Source organism: Dermochelys coriacea, chromosome 4 (genome assembly GCF_009764565.3).
Source record: "Dermochelys coriacea isolate rDerCor1 chromosome 4, rDerCor1.pri.v4, whole genome shotgun sequence".
Taxonomy (NCBI): Eukaryota; Metazoa; Chordata; order Testudines; family Dermochelyidae; genus Dermochelys; species Dermochelys coriacea.
This window is the reverse complement of record NC_050071.1, coordinates 95,643,710-95,659,258: the sequence shown is the minus strand read 5'-3', so window position 1 is coordinate 95,659,258 and position 15,549 is coordinate 95,643,710. Positions and strand designations below refer to the sequence as shown.

At 44.2% G+C, this 15,549-nt stretch overlaps 1 protein-coding gene across 3 annotated transcripts in view; it reads right to left on the bottom strand.

The window, feature by feature from the left end:
- Positions 1 to 767: 767 nt before the first annotated feature.
- Positions 768 to 15,549, bottom strand: part of GABRA4 (gamma-aminobutyric acid type A receptor subunit alpha4) — a 70,465-nt gene continuing 55,683 nt past the window's right edge. For all 3 annotated transcript variants that reach the window (XM_043513903.1, XM_038399477.2, XM_038399478.2), the window contains one exon: positions 768 to 1,379. In XM_043513903.1, coding sequence (XP_043369838.1) covers positions 846 to 1,379 — 534 coding nt within the window. In that variant the 3' untranslated portion in view covers positions 768 to 845. The remainder of the gene's footprint in view (positions 1,380 to 15,549) is intronic.

The window sequence follows — 15,549 nt, the reverse complement described above, 5'->3', positions numbered from 1 at the left end:
CTAAGCAAAACTTAAGCATCATGGACCTGTTTCTTCTCTGTCTTACACAGTTGTAAATTAGGAGTAACTACACTTAAGTTAAATATGGTGTAAGAGAAAGAAAGATCGGGCTATTAAGCTGGTTTTGCAAACCCAAAAGAATTAGTTCCAGAGGTTCATAAAATCTCAGACTCCACAAGATTCACTCATCCTTTAATTCAGAGAGAATTTTCTCTGCAGCAGCACAAAATACTGCTTAGTAAACATATATGAAGTTCTCCAACTCCTTTGCCTAACTCTTTTCTACAGTGCTTCCTTCACCCCCTCTCCCACCCCCCCCAACCCTCCACCAGTAGGACTCCCTCTGTTTTCTTCTGTCACCATTCATTATTTCTTTCATCAGCTAGCAGGGAAAAGTCCCTTTCTGGCAGCATTTAAAAATATCCACAAAACAGTCACTGCAAGTCATAGTGGAAAATGCATTGCTGGGCCTAGGCAGTGGTGCTGGAGGCCTCAAGGATTCGTAATAATCATTAGGGCATAGTACTAAAAGTCAGTGCATGTTACACTGCATAAATGTGTGTGTCTGCATTCTATTTGCTTCCCATCACTGTTCCTCCCCTTCCCTGCCCCCCATGGCAAGTTCTGCGTACCCATTTGGGGGAGATAAGTCAATTTTCCTACCCTTCACTCAGTGATGAGTTAGTTTATTGTCCCAATAAACTTATTCAATACGGTGGGAACCTAGCACAGAGCCTTGTAAAATAAGAATTAATGGTCTCTTTTAAAAAAAAAAAGTTTTAAAAGAAGGAACCCTGCAGCAAATGTGTTATGATAATTAAGGAAACTTCTACATAGCAGCAAAACTACATTAGACTTTCTGATTTTTCCATGGTGTCCTTGGATAGATACACTACCCAGTAGACCATGTTAAATGCTCCAAATGTGACAGGAAATAGAATGCGTGCATATTTGTCTATCTTACTAGTGCCAGAGCTGGAAGCAGGGGGAGCAGGAGACGGAGAGATAGAAGACGGCTTTACAGCTGCTCCCACCGTATTAGCTGTGGTCTGAATCTGCTCCAGTCTAGATCCAAGTAAATGATGAATAGATGGGGATCCAGCTGTGGTATGCTGTGTTATGCATCCAGTTAAAATTGGGGTGGAGGGAGGAGCTGGAGGAGTAGCTCTTGCAGAAGACAATGTTTCTGGTACACTGAGGCGACTGAACGGGTTTGGACTTGATGCTGAAAGAGACTGGGGTGTAATGTCAGAAGACCCCTGAGTTACCCCAGAAGGTTGGGTGGAACTGTATGCTGTGTCAGTTCGGTTCCCACCATCGGCTTCTGACTGTGCCATAGCATTTGTTCTTTTCCTCACATTTGAATTGGCATCTGTAGTCTGCAAAGTTACAAGAAATAATATTAGTCATTTTTTAAATAGACACAAATAGAAGTGATGGGAACTTTTTAACCAAGCCCTATCATGCTAATACTCATTCATATCAAAGTTAGCTTGATCCTGAAGTTCAAAGATACCATCTGCTCATGAATATGAACTTTAAAAAACCCCAAAACTATGAACAAGAAATCTCCTAGTAGCTGTAATATTGACATGGCCACATCCAAAACTACCAGCATCAAGTGACATCAATTTAAACTTGATACCATTAATCTAAGGACTCTTAGCTTGTTTTTGTCCCTTTTGGGGCTGTAGATTGGGCATAAAAAGCCCATACTGAGCCTCAAGGACTTAACAGAGAAATACTTGACCCACGTTAAATGAGAGTTCAGAAGCCCAGGCAAAGGGTCATGGACAGGCTGCAGGAGAGAGCAATACTTCTCCAGGAAGCTAGACAAAAGTTTGAGCCTGAGTGGGGACCACAGAGCTGGTAAGGCCCCCACACATTGCCTTCTCCATCTACCACCCCCAGGGCCCTGCTCCTTTGGACTTTTTTTGCGGGGGGCTGGGGGCAGTTGAGAGAGACTGACTGTTTGGCCTATAGGGGCCATGCCCCAAACAGAAAAGCCCTGTTGGCAGGAAGTAGCCCAGGGAAGTGAACCTGGACTTACTACAGGGAGGATCCTGCTGCTGTTGCTGCCCTGTATTAGGACCCAGTGGAGAGGGAGGGCTCGGGTCCCACTACCACACCCCTTAAGAGCCAAGGCCCAGATGTAGGAGGAAAGCTGAAGATTCCTGGATTTAAAGGTCAGGAACAGATATCACTACCACCCTGACAGGGAGGCCTGGGGGCAGAAGTCGGGTGTGCTAACCACTAGGCCACCCTGACTTCTGAGCCCCCATCACACATGGGAGAGAAAGTGGGGAGCATAATGTCCCAGACCTGAAAGTAGGCCAGAAAAGAGGGGGAGATGGAAGGCACAAATAGATTTTGAGAAGTTGCTGAAGTGGGCCCTGGAAAACCATTAACAGGTAGCTCAGCAACAGCAGCAGCAAAGCTAATGGCTCCAGCACCCTCTTCCCAGCAGCAACAGCAGCTGATTAAAAAAATGGGGACACAGCAGCAGCTCATCAAGGAGATGATTATGCTCATATAGCCACTTGGGGCAGCAGCAAGTCTCACCAGGGGAGGGCGAGGTGCCACCCTAATGCCATCCATCCTGGTGAAACTGACAAAGAAGGGGCACACAGATGACCCATAGGCATTCCTCGTCACATTCAAGAGAGTCACTGACATGACTCCGTGGCCAATGGAAAGCTGTGCCAACCTATTGGCCCTCCACTTGTCAGGCCTGGTCCAGGCTGAATACTGTGTCTTCGATGTGGTGGCCACCCAGGATAACACTCAAGTCAGGGCAGTAATTCTGGGTGCCTGAACCTCTCCCAAAACCTATCACCAGTGGTTCTGTCAGGAGGAATTCTTGATTGGGACTCAGCCCTGGGCCATTGCCCAGAGTCTGAAAGAACATTGCTGGTGGTACCAGAGGGTTGCACAGGGGTTTAGGTGCCATAGAAGGTAGGCATGGAACAGTGCACACAGATCCTCTCTACGGGGGGTGTACATGGATTAGAAGGCAACATCCTGAAATTCTCACAGAAGTCATTGCCCTGGCAGAGAACTCTCTCAGATCCCTCGGGTCCAAAGCAAAAATGCCCAAAGTAATACTGGCATGACCCTAGGGCATACATATTACTGACCTCCAAATCCAGCCAAAGGTTCCCTGGGAACTGGGATGCCCAAACCCAGGGGGTAAGGATACAAAGGTCTCAAAAGAGCCCAGAAGTCCAACCTCACCCTGTTAGGAGGGATCTGGACCCAATGGAGTGACCTTGCCCGCAGGGGCCATTTCCACCAAGAGAAGAAGTGATGGAATTGCCTTCAACTGCAGGGGTTTGCTTTGCCTGTGGGCAACAAAGCAATTTTTGGCAAGACTGCCTATTCATGGATTGTAATTATGGGCAGGCCTGGACCACAGACAGCCAGGCTCAGAAGAGGGGACCCAAGGAAAACGTTAGTCCAAGTGGACAGAGTGACAATTCAAGGATGGATAGATTCTGGCTGCAGCCAAACCCTGGTCAGGGAATGGCTGGTGGGGCCAGGAGGAAAGCACAGAGATATGATCTGTCTTCAGTTCATCCATGGAAATATACAGCCCTACGCAATGAGAGAGATGAAATTAACTGTGCAAAACTGCACCAAGATGGTACAGGCTGGAGTGGCCAAAGACCTGGCCTATCTGGTCATCCTGGGGTGTGACTGGTGGTTTTTGGAAGAGGTTATCCCAAGGGTGTCACATCCCTAGTGGAGGCAGGTTCAAGGCCAAAAGACCTCAGAAAACAGGAGATGGCCACAGTGGCCAAGGAAGGGTGCCACAAAGGGAGTTCCTAGGAGATGTAAAGGACCCAGAGGAAGGACTGTCGTTGGTAAATGACCATGCACCAGGGCCAAACTGGAGCAGTAAGGGTCCACCACTACCCCTCAATGTGGATTTGTTGTCTGGTGAGATGGACTTTGTAGCCTGGAAACAGCAGAGTATATACTACATTCTTGACCTAATGAAAGGGTATTGGCAGATACCCTTGATGCCCGAGTCTAAAGAGACAATTGCCTTCTCCATCCAATTTGGTGGTATCAATTTAAGACCATGCCCTTTGGGCTCCCCGGAGCCACTGCCACCTTTCAGAGATTGATGGAAAGTGCTGCGGCCACATGGGGCATAAATAGCCACCTACATTAACAGTATTTTCGTATACAGTGAAGATGGGCTAACCATATAAAGCACATTATTGCAAACTACAAGCTCTTATGGAGGCAGTGTTGATGGCTAACCCAATCAAGTGCCACCTGGCTGCCAAAGAAGTCGTTTACCTGTGATATACAGTGAGAGGGGGACAATTATGCTCTCTGGTGGACAAAGTCCAAGCCCTAGCGGATTGCTCCATCCCCTCCACCAAGAAGCAAGTTCACTGTTTATTGGGACTGCTGGGGATGAATCTCTGACAATACCTCCACCTTTGCTACCATTGCTGACCCTTTGATGGACCTGGTAAAAGATTCAGTACCGCCGTCAGAAATATAAAGGAAAGGGTAAACACCTTTAAATCCTTCCTGGCCAGAGGAAAAACCCTTTCATCTGTAAAGGGTTAAGAAGCTAAGAATCTCACTGGCACCTGACCAAAATGACCAATGAGGAGACAAGATACTTTCAAAGCTGGAGGGGGGGAAACAAAGGGTTCTCTCAGTCTGTGTGTTGTTTTTGCCAGGACCAGAGCAGGAATGCAGGTCAGAATTCCTGTAAAAAGTCAGTAAGCAATCTAGTTAGATATGCGTAAGATTCTATTTTGTTTAAATGGCTGATAAAATAAGTTGTGCTGGAGGGAATGTATATTCCTGTTTTTGTGTCTTTTTATAACTTAAGGTTTAGCCTAGAGGGATTCTCTATGTTTTGAATCTGATTACCCTATAAGGTATTTACCATCCTGACTTTACAGAGGTGATTCCTTTTTATTTTTTCTTCAATTAAAATTCTTCTTTTAAGAACCTGATTGCTTTTTCATTGTTCTTAAGATCCAAGGGTTTGGGTCCGTGTTCACCTATGCAAGTTGGTGAGGATTTTTATCAAGCCTTCCCCAAGGAAAGGGGGTGTAGGGCTTGGAGGGATTTTGGGGGGAAAGACGTTTCCAAGTGGGCTCTTTCCCTGTTATATTTGTTAGACGCTTGGTGGTGGCAGCAAAAAAGTCCAGGGACAAAAGATAAAATAGTTTGTACCTTGGGGAAGTTTTAACCTAAGCTGGTAAGAATAAGCTGGGGTGGGGGTTATGCAGGTCCCCACATCTGTACCCTAGAGTTCAGAGTGGGGAAGGAACCTTGACAACCCCAATAAATCTGTTGGATGAAAAACTGTGATGAGGCATTCAAAGCATTGAAAGACCAATTGAGCCAGAAACTGGTGCTATTCCACCCAAAGTTCACAAAACCATTTATTGTGCAAATGGATGCAGTAGACGTCAGGCTCAGGGTACTGCTGTCTCAAGAATTCAGTGTAGAAGAGCATCCCATCCTCTGTCTCAGTAGAAAGTTGTTCCCCTGGGAGGTGGCATGCTCACTCACTGGAGAAAGAGGCCCTGGCTTAGTCACTGAGAAAATCAGCTGTTGATGTCCTGTGATATTACTTATGGAGGCAGCCCTTCCACCTAGTAGCAGACCATGCAGCTCTCCTGAACTCCATGAAAGACCACAATCCGTCCATCGTACAACTCACGCTGCAGCCATATAGCTTCCACATCTCCCACCGCACAGGCAGGAAAAACAAAAATGCCAGTTTCTTCTATGAACCAGAGGAGACGTGGATCAGCTCTGTGACATCACAACTTGGTGGCTGAGTGGGAGGGTATGTGATGGGGTATACAAACACCACATAGGGCCCGAAGTTGTTAAAAAGACAATACTGGGACCAAGTAGCCTTGCCCCGCCAGGCCTGCTGAGCATGCAACATCTGGAGGAGCCAGTTAAATGGGAGCTCATAAGCCCAGGCAAGGGGTGATGGACAGGCTTCAGGAGAGAGGAATGCTTCTCCAGGAAGCTAGACAGAAAGTTGAGCATGAGAGGGGACCACCCTGCAGGTAAGGCCCCCCAGACAGTGCGTTCTCCAACCACATCCCCTCTGAGAACAGTAGGTCCTGTAGGGCCCTTGGACTTTTTTGTTTTTGTTGTTGAGCGACTGAATGCACTATAGGGGCCAAGCCCCAAACTGCAAGTCCTCCTGATAGGAAGTAGCCCAGGGAAGTGAACTTGGACTTACTGCAGGGAGGACCTGGCTAGTGTTGCTTTCCACAGCGTCCTGGATTGGGACCCAGTGGAGAGGGATGGCCCAGATCCCCATACCACATCCCTTTAAGGGTTAAATCTCAGATGCTGGTGGAAAGCTGAAGATTACGGGCCTAAGGTCCGCAACAGATATCTCTACCCTCTGACTGAGGGCCAAGGGGACAGAAGTCAGGTGCACTAACCACTGGACCCCCGGCCCTCCAAGCCCCCTATCACAACAACATTTATATTTTTAACTCTGGGCTCAGATTCACTGGTATGTTCTTACACCTTGGTGATGTAAAACAGCTCTAAATCCAGCTTTTGGTAAACCTGGTTTAGCTGCTTTGTATCACTGGTGCAACTCAAAGCAGCTGGAGTTTACCAGGGAATCTGGCCCCTATTTTCCAAGTTGACACATTGTGGCCCAAGGATTCTGACATACTGTACTCTCCTAGATGCCACTTGTGGTAATTGCTGGCAAATGCTGACTTTTCAAAGGCAATGACTGCACTCCACATACAGTATTTTCAACCTCAAATTATGTTATGAAACAAAAAACTGTGCAGATTTAGAATAACTGCTATTAAAAGGCCAAGTGGGTGGAAATTTCTCTTTATGTACTCCCTATACCCTTTCACAGCATGAATTTCATCTTGGCAGCAGAAATTGGCAGTAGTTAACAACTACTTTATATTCAATTAGACATTTTTATTTTGTTGAAAACAGAGAAAAATTGATGTTCACCCCAGTTTTTTGTTTTAATCAATATACGTATTGAAATACTGAAAAAATCTAATATTGAGCTATTACACTAAGTGAAACACAAGTACATATCCCTCTACCAAATGATTACATGTCATTTCATTTCTGTACTATGATAAAAAAACCCATCAAAACCTGCTATATATAATACACTAGCATTCCTTTCCTTCCACTAATATCCAACTAACATAAAAGATAAGACATTAAAATGTGACTTAGAAGCGGGAATAAACAGGTCTAAGAGCAAACAAGCTAGAATTCCAAAGTCATGTGGCTATTTACCATCACCGCTAATGAACAAACTGCAGCAGACCTCACCAACGATGGCAGTACTCTCGATAACTCTCGATAACTGACTAAACACACACGTCTCGCTCCAAAACAAACAAGTATATTAGGAATTCAGGAAAGTTATATTTGGTAGAGTGATAACAATACCTTGAAAACAGACTGTCATTTCAATGTTCCATCCTCAAGGCACTGTACGAATCTTAGCTATTTAATACATTTAAATAGCAATCACATAAAAACAGAGCTGTTGCAAATGTCACATCAGCAGCTTTACTGTGGTGTTCTGTATGATAATTTGGGGCCAGATTCATATAGGGACTTTGGTGCCCCAACTGCTACTTGAGGTGCCTATATCCAACATTTAGGCATGACTGACATTCAAAGAATTCCCACTCAGCTGCCACCTAAGCATATAGATGCCTAAAACACACTCAGTGCCTAAGTTTCTGCTGTAAAAGTTCCCTAGACACCTATATTTCTGGTTCTGGGCATGCACACTGCTGCCTCACTCAAGGCATCTGGAAGTCTAAGCCCCAGCATGATATCCAAAGCAAGAGGAAATAGGTGTTCAGAGTTCACCTACTGGATTGGGGCCTGTAGTTATGTTGGTGATGATTATGTAACTTTTATCTCAGTGGTCAGACCATTCACAGAGGATGTGGGAAACCCAGGTTCAATCTATCCCTCCGCTGGGGCAGAGGAATTGAACTGGCAACTCCTACCTCTCAGGCAAGGGCCTTAACCACAGAGCTATGTGATAGTCGGGGGTGGGAGGGGGGTCCTCACTCTCTCATTCTGAAGCTGTAGCACTTTGGATAAATAAAGAGCCACTGGACCAGAGAGAGAGTAAGAATGACTCTGTAGCCTGGTTGGTAGGGCCCTCACCGGAGTGTGGGAAAGCCAGTCCCCTTTCTCCTATCACTCCCTCATTATTTATCCAAAGGGTAACAGCTTCAATAGGAGAGACTGAGGGAGCCCTACACCAGAAGATCCTTTTGCCCAGTGGTTAGGGCACTCACACCTGAGAGGTGGGAGATCCCTGTTCCAATCCTTTCTTCTCATCAAGCAGAAGGGAAAGACTGAATCTGGGTCTCCCACATCCCAAGTGAGCCTTCTAACCACTGGGCTAAAAGCGGCGGGTGGCTTCTCCTTTTCTTCCCAAGCAAAAGCTCCTAACTCCCTGAGAGGGGTGAGGCTTAGGGCACACCCCTCTCCTCCGCAGCTCCCTGCTCAGAGTGCTGGCTTCAGCAAATTCCATTCTTAGGTGCCTCTTTCTCCCCAGTCATTCTAGAAGGAGCTCAGATGCCTAACACAGCCTTTGTGAATCCCATGCTTTCCTGGATACCTAAAAGTCATTAAGTCCCTTTGTGAATCTCTCCTTTGGTCAACAGATTAATTCCTCCAATCCACGTAAAGCTGGTTTGCTATGGTAGGTAATGATACACAGCTAAATGATTTTCCTGAAATGAGGGAAAACAATTTTGTATGTCTGCCAGCAATAACTGATTCTCCAGACTCACGCTACAGTTTAACTGATGGATAAACTGGTCTCATTTGTACGAAGAGTACTGAACCAACAAATTCTTCCAAAATGTGGGAAAGGACAATAAAGAAGAACTTAAAAGATTTCCTAATATAAGCCATAATCCTTAATGAAAGAAAAACAAAACATGCTGAAAAGAGCTGTTATCACTGCTGGACAAGTTTGAAAATTTAGGGGTGGCTCTAAATAAAGCAGCAAGTTCAGAGCAATCTAAGTTAGCGGAGGCATTGTTCCATCTAAAATTGAGTCTACATTTCTAGCTATGACAAATACATACAACCCCTAAAAAGGCACTCTTATTTCTAGATGTTAGACCTTCTGAATAAAAAGGAAACAATTTTCAAATCTAGAAAAGAAATCTTGAAATAAAAAATAAATACAATGGTCACAGTTCCTATAAGAAGTCAGAGGTTACTGTGTAGAAGTACCTTCACAGATAGAAAATACCAGATACTGAAGGACTGTTTCTTCTAGCAGAGAAAGACATACTGAGAGTCAATGGCTGGAAGTTAAAGCTGACAAATTCAAATTAGAAATCAGGCACAATTTATTTTTTTCAGCAGAGAAGGTGATTAACCACTGGAACAAACTATCTAGGAAAGAGGTGGATTCTCCATCTTTGAATGTCTTCATATCAAGACTGGTGGCCTTCATGGAAGATATGCTTTAGCTAAACACAAGTTAATGGGCTCTGTACAAGGGTAACAAGGAAATTCTGTGACCCGTGTTATTCTGGAGGTCAGACAAGATGATCTCAATGTTCCTTCCAGCCTTACAAATCTATGTAACAATCAGGAGATGGGGGGGGGAAGATATCCACTAATATTAATTAATTCTTTAAAAAGTCTCCTTATCACTTTTGTGTCTGATGATTGCTAACACCTGAGCATTCAAACTTTATTGGCAACATGTATGCAGAAAGTGAATTTCAAAGATTGCATGTGCAAGTTTTCACAGAAACTGAAATTTTAACTTCAAACATGCAAGTTCTAGCACCAGAAGTGCTTATGTAATCAGGGAACACAAACAGTGCCATGTGACTGATCTGACCAATCACACAAACAATGCAGCTCACACTTGTAGTATCAGTGATCAGTTTATAGGGTAAAGTTTTTTTAAAAAGATATTCCTCAGATAAACTCCAATAAGGAATACATTTGAAGAAACTGTGTTCTGCTTGAAGATTTTCCATGAACAGAAAAAAAAAAAAACTAAATTCACTGAATATGCGTGTTTCAAATTGTGTACTCTGCTTTAGTCCTGACAACAAAAGCTTAACAGTAACTTTCAGAACATCAGCAAAAGAAAAGGCTAAATTGCAGGATCATAAAAATATAACAACTCTCCCTTTAGCACCAAGACCATGAGCTGATATATTGTAGAATTGTTTTTTCATAATGCAAATAATGTAACCAAAAGAGCAAACAAATATTTTTAGCACATGACATAGTGGTTCCTTCGTAAAGCACTTTGACAAAATGTCAAATATACAGTTGTGATGCTTTTATTTATGTATCAATGTTACAACTATGACATTTTCTGGTTGCAAAATGTTCTAGTTTTAGAGTATATTTCATGCACACACCTGTACCTGCTATCCTCAGAAGCATATGTTTACATGTTCTAAACTAAAAGGTAAAACACAGTCCCTGCAATTTCATGTATGTCCTCAAGAAATTGATGTCAATGTAACTGGCTGCTGACAGCATATGCCAGTTCAGTTGCAATATGTTTATTTCAGAATCTCCCTTAGGTTTTAAATATCTCCTTTTCCATTGCTGGCTGCTAATTGCCTTGTTTGTTTATTTATTTATGGTGCTGCAGCTTGAGTAAGTAAAGGGCTGAATTACTGTGTAAAAAGAAGGGGAAATGATACTTCCTGAAAGAAACACTAATGATTCCATTTGAAATAGAAAGGCTAAGTCATTATTCAAAATGTATTGCTGCATGCACGGATGTGCAGTTTGCATACCTCTGCAAGAGGGTTGCTTACAATCCCAAACAGATTTTAAGATATCTAAATGAAAACTAAAATAACATTATACATTCTGTAAGAGCTGGAATGTGCATTTGCTGTGACATCTCTGTAAACTGACTGTATACCAGACTATGAGCATCACATGTCAACTGAAGGCTTGCAAAGCTGAAAACAGATGTGATTTGCTATAAAGAGCACTGTCCAAACCAACAGTGCTGGTTTGCAGAAAGGATAGCACTGGAGTTCTTAAAATGGGGGTTGGTATTAATCTCTTATGTACAGAGCTATTAGTACATACGTTTTGGCTCTACTTGGGTGACATCCACCTGCAGTGCAGAGGGCCAGCCCAAATCCCTTTTTACTATATAATCTCTGTATGGGGAGAGAACTGGGGTGAAGCAGCTGTATAAGAGTGCCTGCATTCTCCTCCAAGTGCCACAGATAGTGTCTCCATGGCAGCCCTGCACAGATCAGCATGGAAGGCTACAATGTGGGTGGCAACAGGTTTGATCAGCGTTTATATGAATCCATTAGTCTCACATATCATGCACACAGAGGGGTACAGCCACTATTCCAGCCGATAGGCTGGGATAGGAGTTGTGGAGAAACAGTTGCACACTGGTCCCAGGTTGGGAGTTTTGGATTTAAGCACCCCCCACCCCTTTCTGCACTTTACCTGCAGAGAGTCCAGTTACTTGAGTTTTATGTGGATGGAGAGAATTTTGCCCGTTATGAATAGCAAGTCTCCAATCAATATGGGCTAGATTGTAAAATAGCTGCATGGCCCCCAAGAGCAAAGAATGAATTATGACTCAGTCACAATTCATCCCCTGGCCCCCACTTGCCCTGTCATTTGTTTTCATGGCCTAGCTTAATTCTGCCCCACTCCCCACCTGTGTGCCTAATCAGCTACTGCTGCTTGTGAATAAGAGGAGGTGAATCCAGGGTTCCTCCTATTTCCTACTCCTATCCATTCCCTCCCCATCCAGTTGATCTTGGCAGGGAAGAGTCCCAGTTTTCCCCATTGCACTATGAGCAGGAGGAATGTTGGGGCGGGGAGGGAAGAAGGGGTGGCTACTTCCCTAAACAGGCAAATAAGGGCAGGAGCAATCTAATCCTTTAATCACCATGAAGCCCTCTTTTGAAATTGTCTTAGCCAGTGAAAATGGGCTAACCATATATTTAGATTTTCCTTCAATATTAAGAAAAAAAGTTTAAGTAGAGAGAGAGAGAGAGAGAGAGAGAGAGAGAGAGAGAGAGAGAGAGTCTGTTGTTCACACTAAAATTTACATTTCTGAAGACACCATACACTTCATTTTATACCATCACTATATAATATTGTACAATAAACCAGAATAGCGTGTGGGATTCTGATGAATGTTGAATATTATCTGCTGGCACCATAAAATGCCCAATACCTGGAAATTAGAAAGCATATTTGGAGGAGATTTTGGGCCAAATTCTGATCTCAGTTACACTTGTGTAAATCTGTTATCAATAAAGGGATTGCACTGGATTTTCCACCAGTGAAACTGAGTTTAGATTCTGGCCTTTGAATTACAGTTTATCCTTAAAATATGGATAAACAACTATAATATAAGCAAAGACGAGTCATATTACATTGCATCCAGAAAGGCACTGATTTCAGCCAACCCCATACCAGTTTGATATTCTTTCAAGAGCCATTCTAACAGCACCAGCAAAAGCAACAATAGAAGCGTTTAAAGGCCCAGTCCAATTCCACTGAGGTGAATGGGAGTTAGATAAGGCACTACAATGCCAACCGCAATATAGATATAATATAGCATTCCACTTCTACATGAAATGTTTCCCAAAACTGTGCAGGTCTAGAAGTTGTGGAGTATGCCCTTGGTGAAAGGGAGGGGACAATATCATAACGACAATACTAACAGCACAAGGAAACATTGTTATTCGTCTTTGTTTAGAGCACCTATTGCCACAGCAGCAAAGCATTTGAATACCCGAATTACACAAAACTACAGGCAATGGGTAACATTTAAAGTCTTGGATTTTGGAGATATAAGAACCGTGGGGGAAAAAGCTAAAATTAAATGGCTTTGAGGCAACCTAGAAGGTGCAGTGATTATCCAACTAAGGATTCACCCCAAGGGAAAAGCAGGGAGCAGTACAGCCAACCTCCACCACAGAAGGGCAGCATTAAGATTCTGTTGATTGAGGCTCCTTACAGAGCTGTCCAGCAAAGTCTACCTAGGAGATTCTCTGGATTATTACCAGGCATCAGGATCATGACTGGGACATGGATGGTTGTGCCTAATGGTTGGAGCCCTGTAGGCGGCCAGGTCTAGATATCAGAGCAGAGCTGAGCCAAGCTGGAGTCGAGAATCAGGACCATGGGACATCTGGGGACGTGGTCAAGAGCAGAATCAAGGTTGGGAACCAGGGATCAGAAGCTGAAAATCAGAACCAATGAGTGAGTGGGAGACAGATCAGGAAGCAGAGCTGGATGTCAGGGCCAGGGACCAGAAGCCAGAGCCAATACAATGGAGACATCAGGAAGCAGCACCACAAGTCAGAGCCTGGGGGGTCAAGGATGGAGCAGGGCAGGAACTGAAGTAGGCACAAGAGTAGCCTGAGCTAGAGCAGGCACAAGAAGCAGGACCAAGTGCAGCTGCAGGCATGGAATGCATTGAGCAAACAGCAAGCTCCAGCTGCTCCTGTGTTAAGTAGTAGCTTAGCTCTGCTCCTCCACCAATCAATCACACAGCCCCTTCCAGGATCAGCTGTGCCAAATGTGTTGCTAGGAGACTGCTGCAGCTGGCTCCCTGATGGTACCCTCTTCCCAACCCTTGAGGGGCCTTAGTTTTCCTGGGCTTTTCTGGTGAAAAGTGGGTACAAGGTTTGGAGCATGAATACTCCTATATGGTTCCCAAAACCTTTCTTCTAGTCTATCAGGTGGTAAAGGCAACCTTGGATTCGCTTAGAATCCAGAATTTCTCTGACTTCACATTCTTCCTGACCCTGAACCTCCACAGGAGAGGGTGGTGGAGCAGAGTGGCCAGGAAAGGGATGTCCTGTGTAGAGCTTCAGGAGGAACAACTGGAAAAATGGATGGACTTTCAGGGATTTGGGAAGCTGGCATTGGAATGCTCCTGGGCTGGTCTGTTCAGCAATCTCAAATGGATTCAAGGTGGTAGGTAATGATAAAATGGCAAAGAAATGTGACCAACAGATCTGCCGTTGATTAAAATTATGGACTGTTCAAAGATATTTTAAGTTCCTGTGATTGGTGAGGACCTGGACTGGGAACTGAGCCTCCTACAAAAGATGTCTCCATTCTTCAAATGCTGTTTTAATTGCAAGCAGCTCCTTGTCTTAGATACCATATTTTTCCAGCAGGAATTAGCTTACATGAATAGTATGCACAAGGATGGAGCTGGTTACAAGGACCTGCATTTTGCAAAAATACAGTCACAGTCACAACAGCAAAGTTCAAGGCATCTGCTTCCATGAGAAAAGGTCTGGCAGGGTCTGGATGCACAAGACCATGGGTAGCCGAAGTGAACACTTTCTTTAGCTGATCGAAGGCAGATGTACTTTCACCAACCAGACAAAACATACCCATTTTTGAAGGGGTGCAGCTATCAGTGCTATTAGCTAAAAAGAATCCTTTACGGAAGCACTGATAAAAATTGGCAAATCCAAGAAACTGCTGAACCTCCTTTACATCTTTTGGAATGTTCCACCCAGTGATGGAAGACACTTGCTCTTTGGCCTTCAAGGAGGAAATGATATAACCAAGGTACTTGATAGAGTCCTTGTTGAATTTGCATTCCTCTGATTTGGCAGAAAGGCAATTCTGTTGAAGATCAATCTATTCACCTTGTCCTTCATAGACGTGCAGCTTCTGGTTTATGGAGAAGACAAGACTATAATCTAAATAAACAACAAATCTGTCCAGCATGTCCTGGAAAATGTCATTCATGAAATGCTGAAAACGTAGCCAGAGCATTATGTAGCCCAAATGGCATAACTAATGATCAAAATGCCCATATCAAGTGCACTACTGTGAAATCTTCCACTTGTTGCATTCCCTGATACAAGCCAGACTGTAGCCTCTGCAAAAGTCCAGTTTAGAAAAACTCTGGCCAAGCCAAGTCTTTCAAAAGGGTATCTATTTCAAACTGTCACTCTATTCAGAGCCTGGTAATCAACAAAGGGCACCAGGAGCCATCTTTTTTGCCACAAAAAAAGATTGGGGGCCCCTTGGTAGAAGGATGAACAAACTCCTCCTCTAAATTCTCATTGAGGTATTCCCGGAGCATTTGGAGTTCTGGTTCTGAGAGGTAGTTCTGAAGGGACTGTCAGCCAGCCCTGGGCTGCAGGTTGATGGGGCAATCATAACTTTGATATGGTGGCTAGACAAGTTAATAGTCTAATAATGAGCTACACTAGAGCCTAGTCAGTGGTAAATGACAGGAGTTGTAGCATGAACAGAAGCCAACACTGATTCAGGAAGCTGCAAAATTCCTGCAGTCATTGGGAAATTGGGCCAGCGAGACAATCGTTGGTTTCTTAGGGACCTGGGCAGCGAGACCTGCACCTGCAGAGCCATGATCTGAGTCTCCAGCATCTGCAAGGTGTCCATTAACTCCCTCAGGGTAATGGAGGTCAAACTTGCAGCCAAGCCTGATTGTCAGTCTGTGTCTCTTGGGCTGCACAAACTGTCAGAATCATGATCTGAATG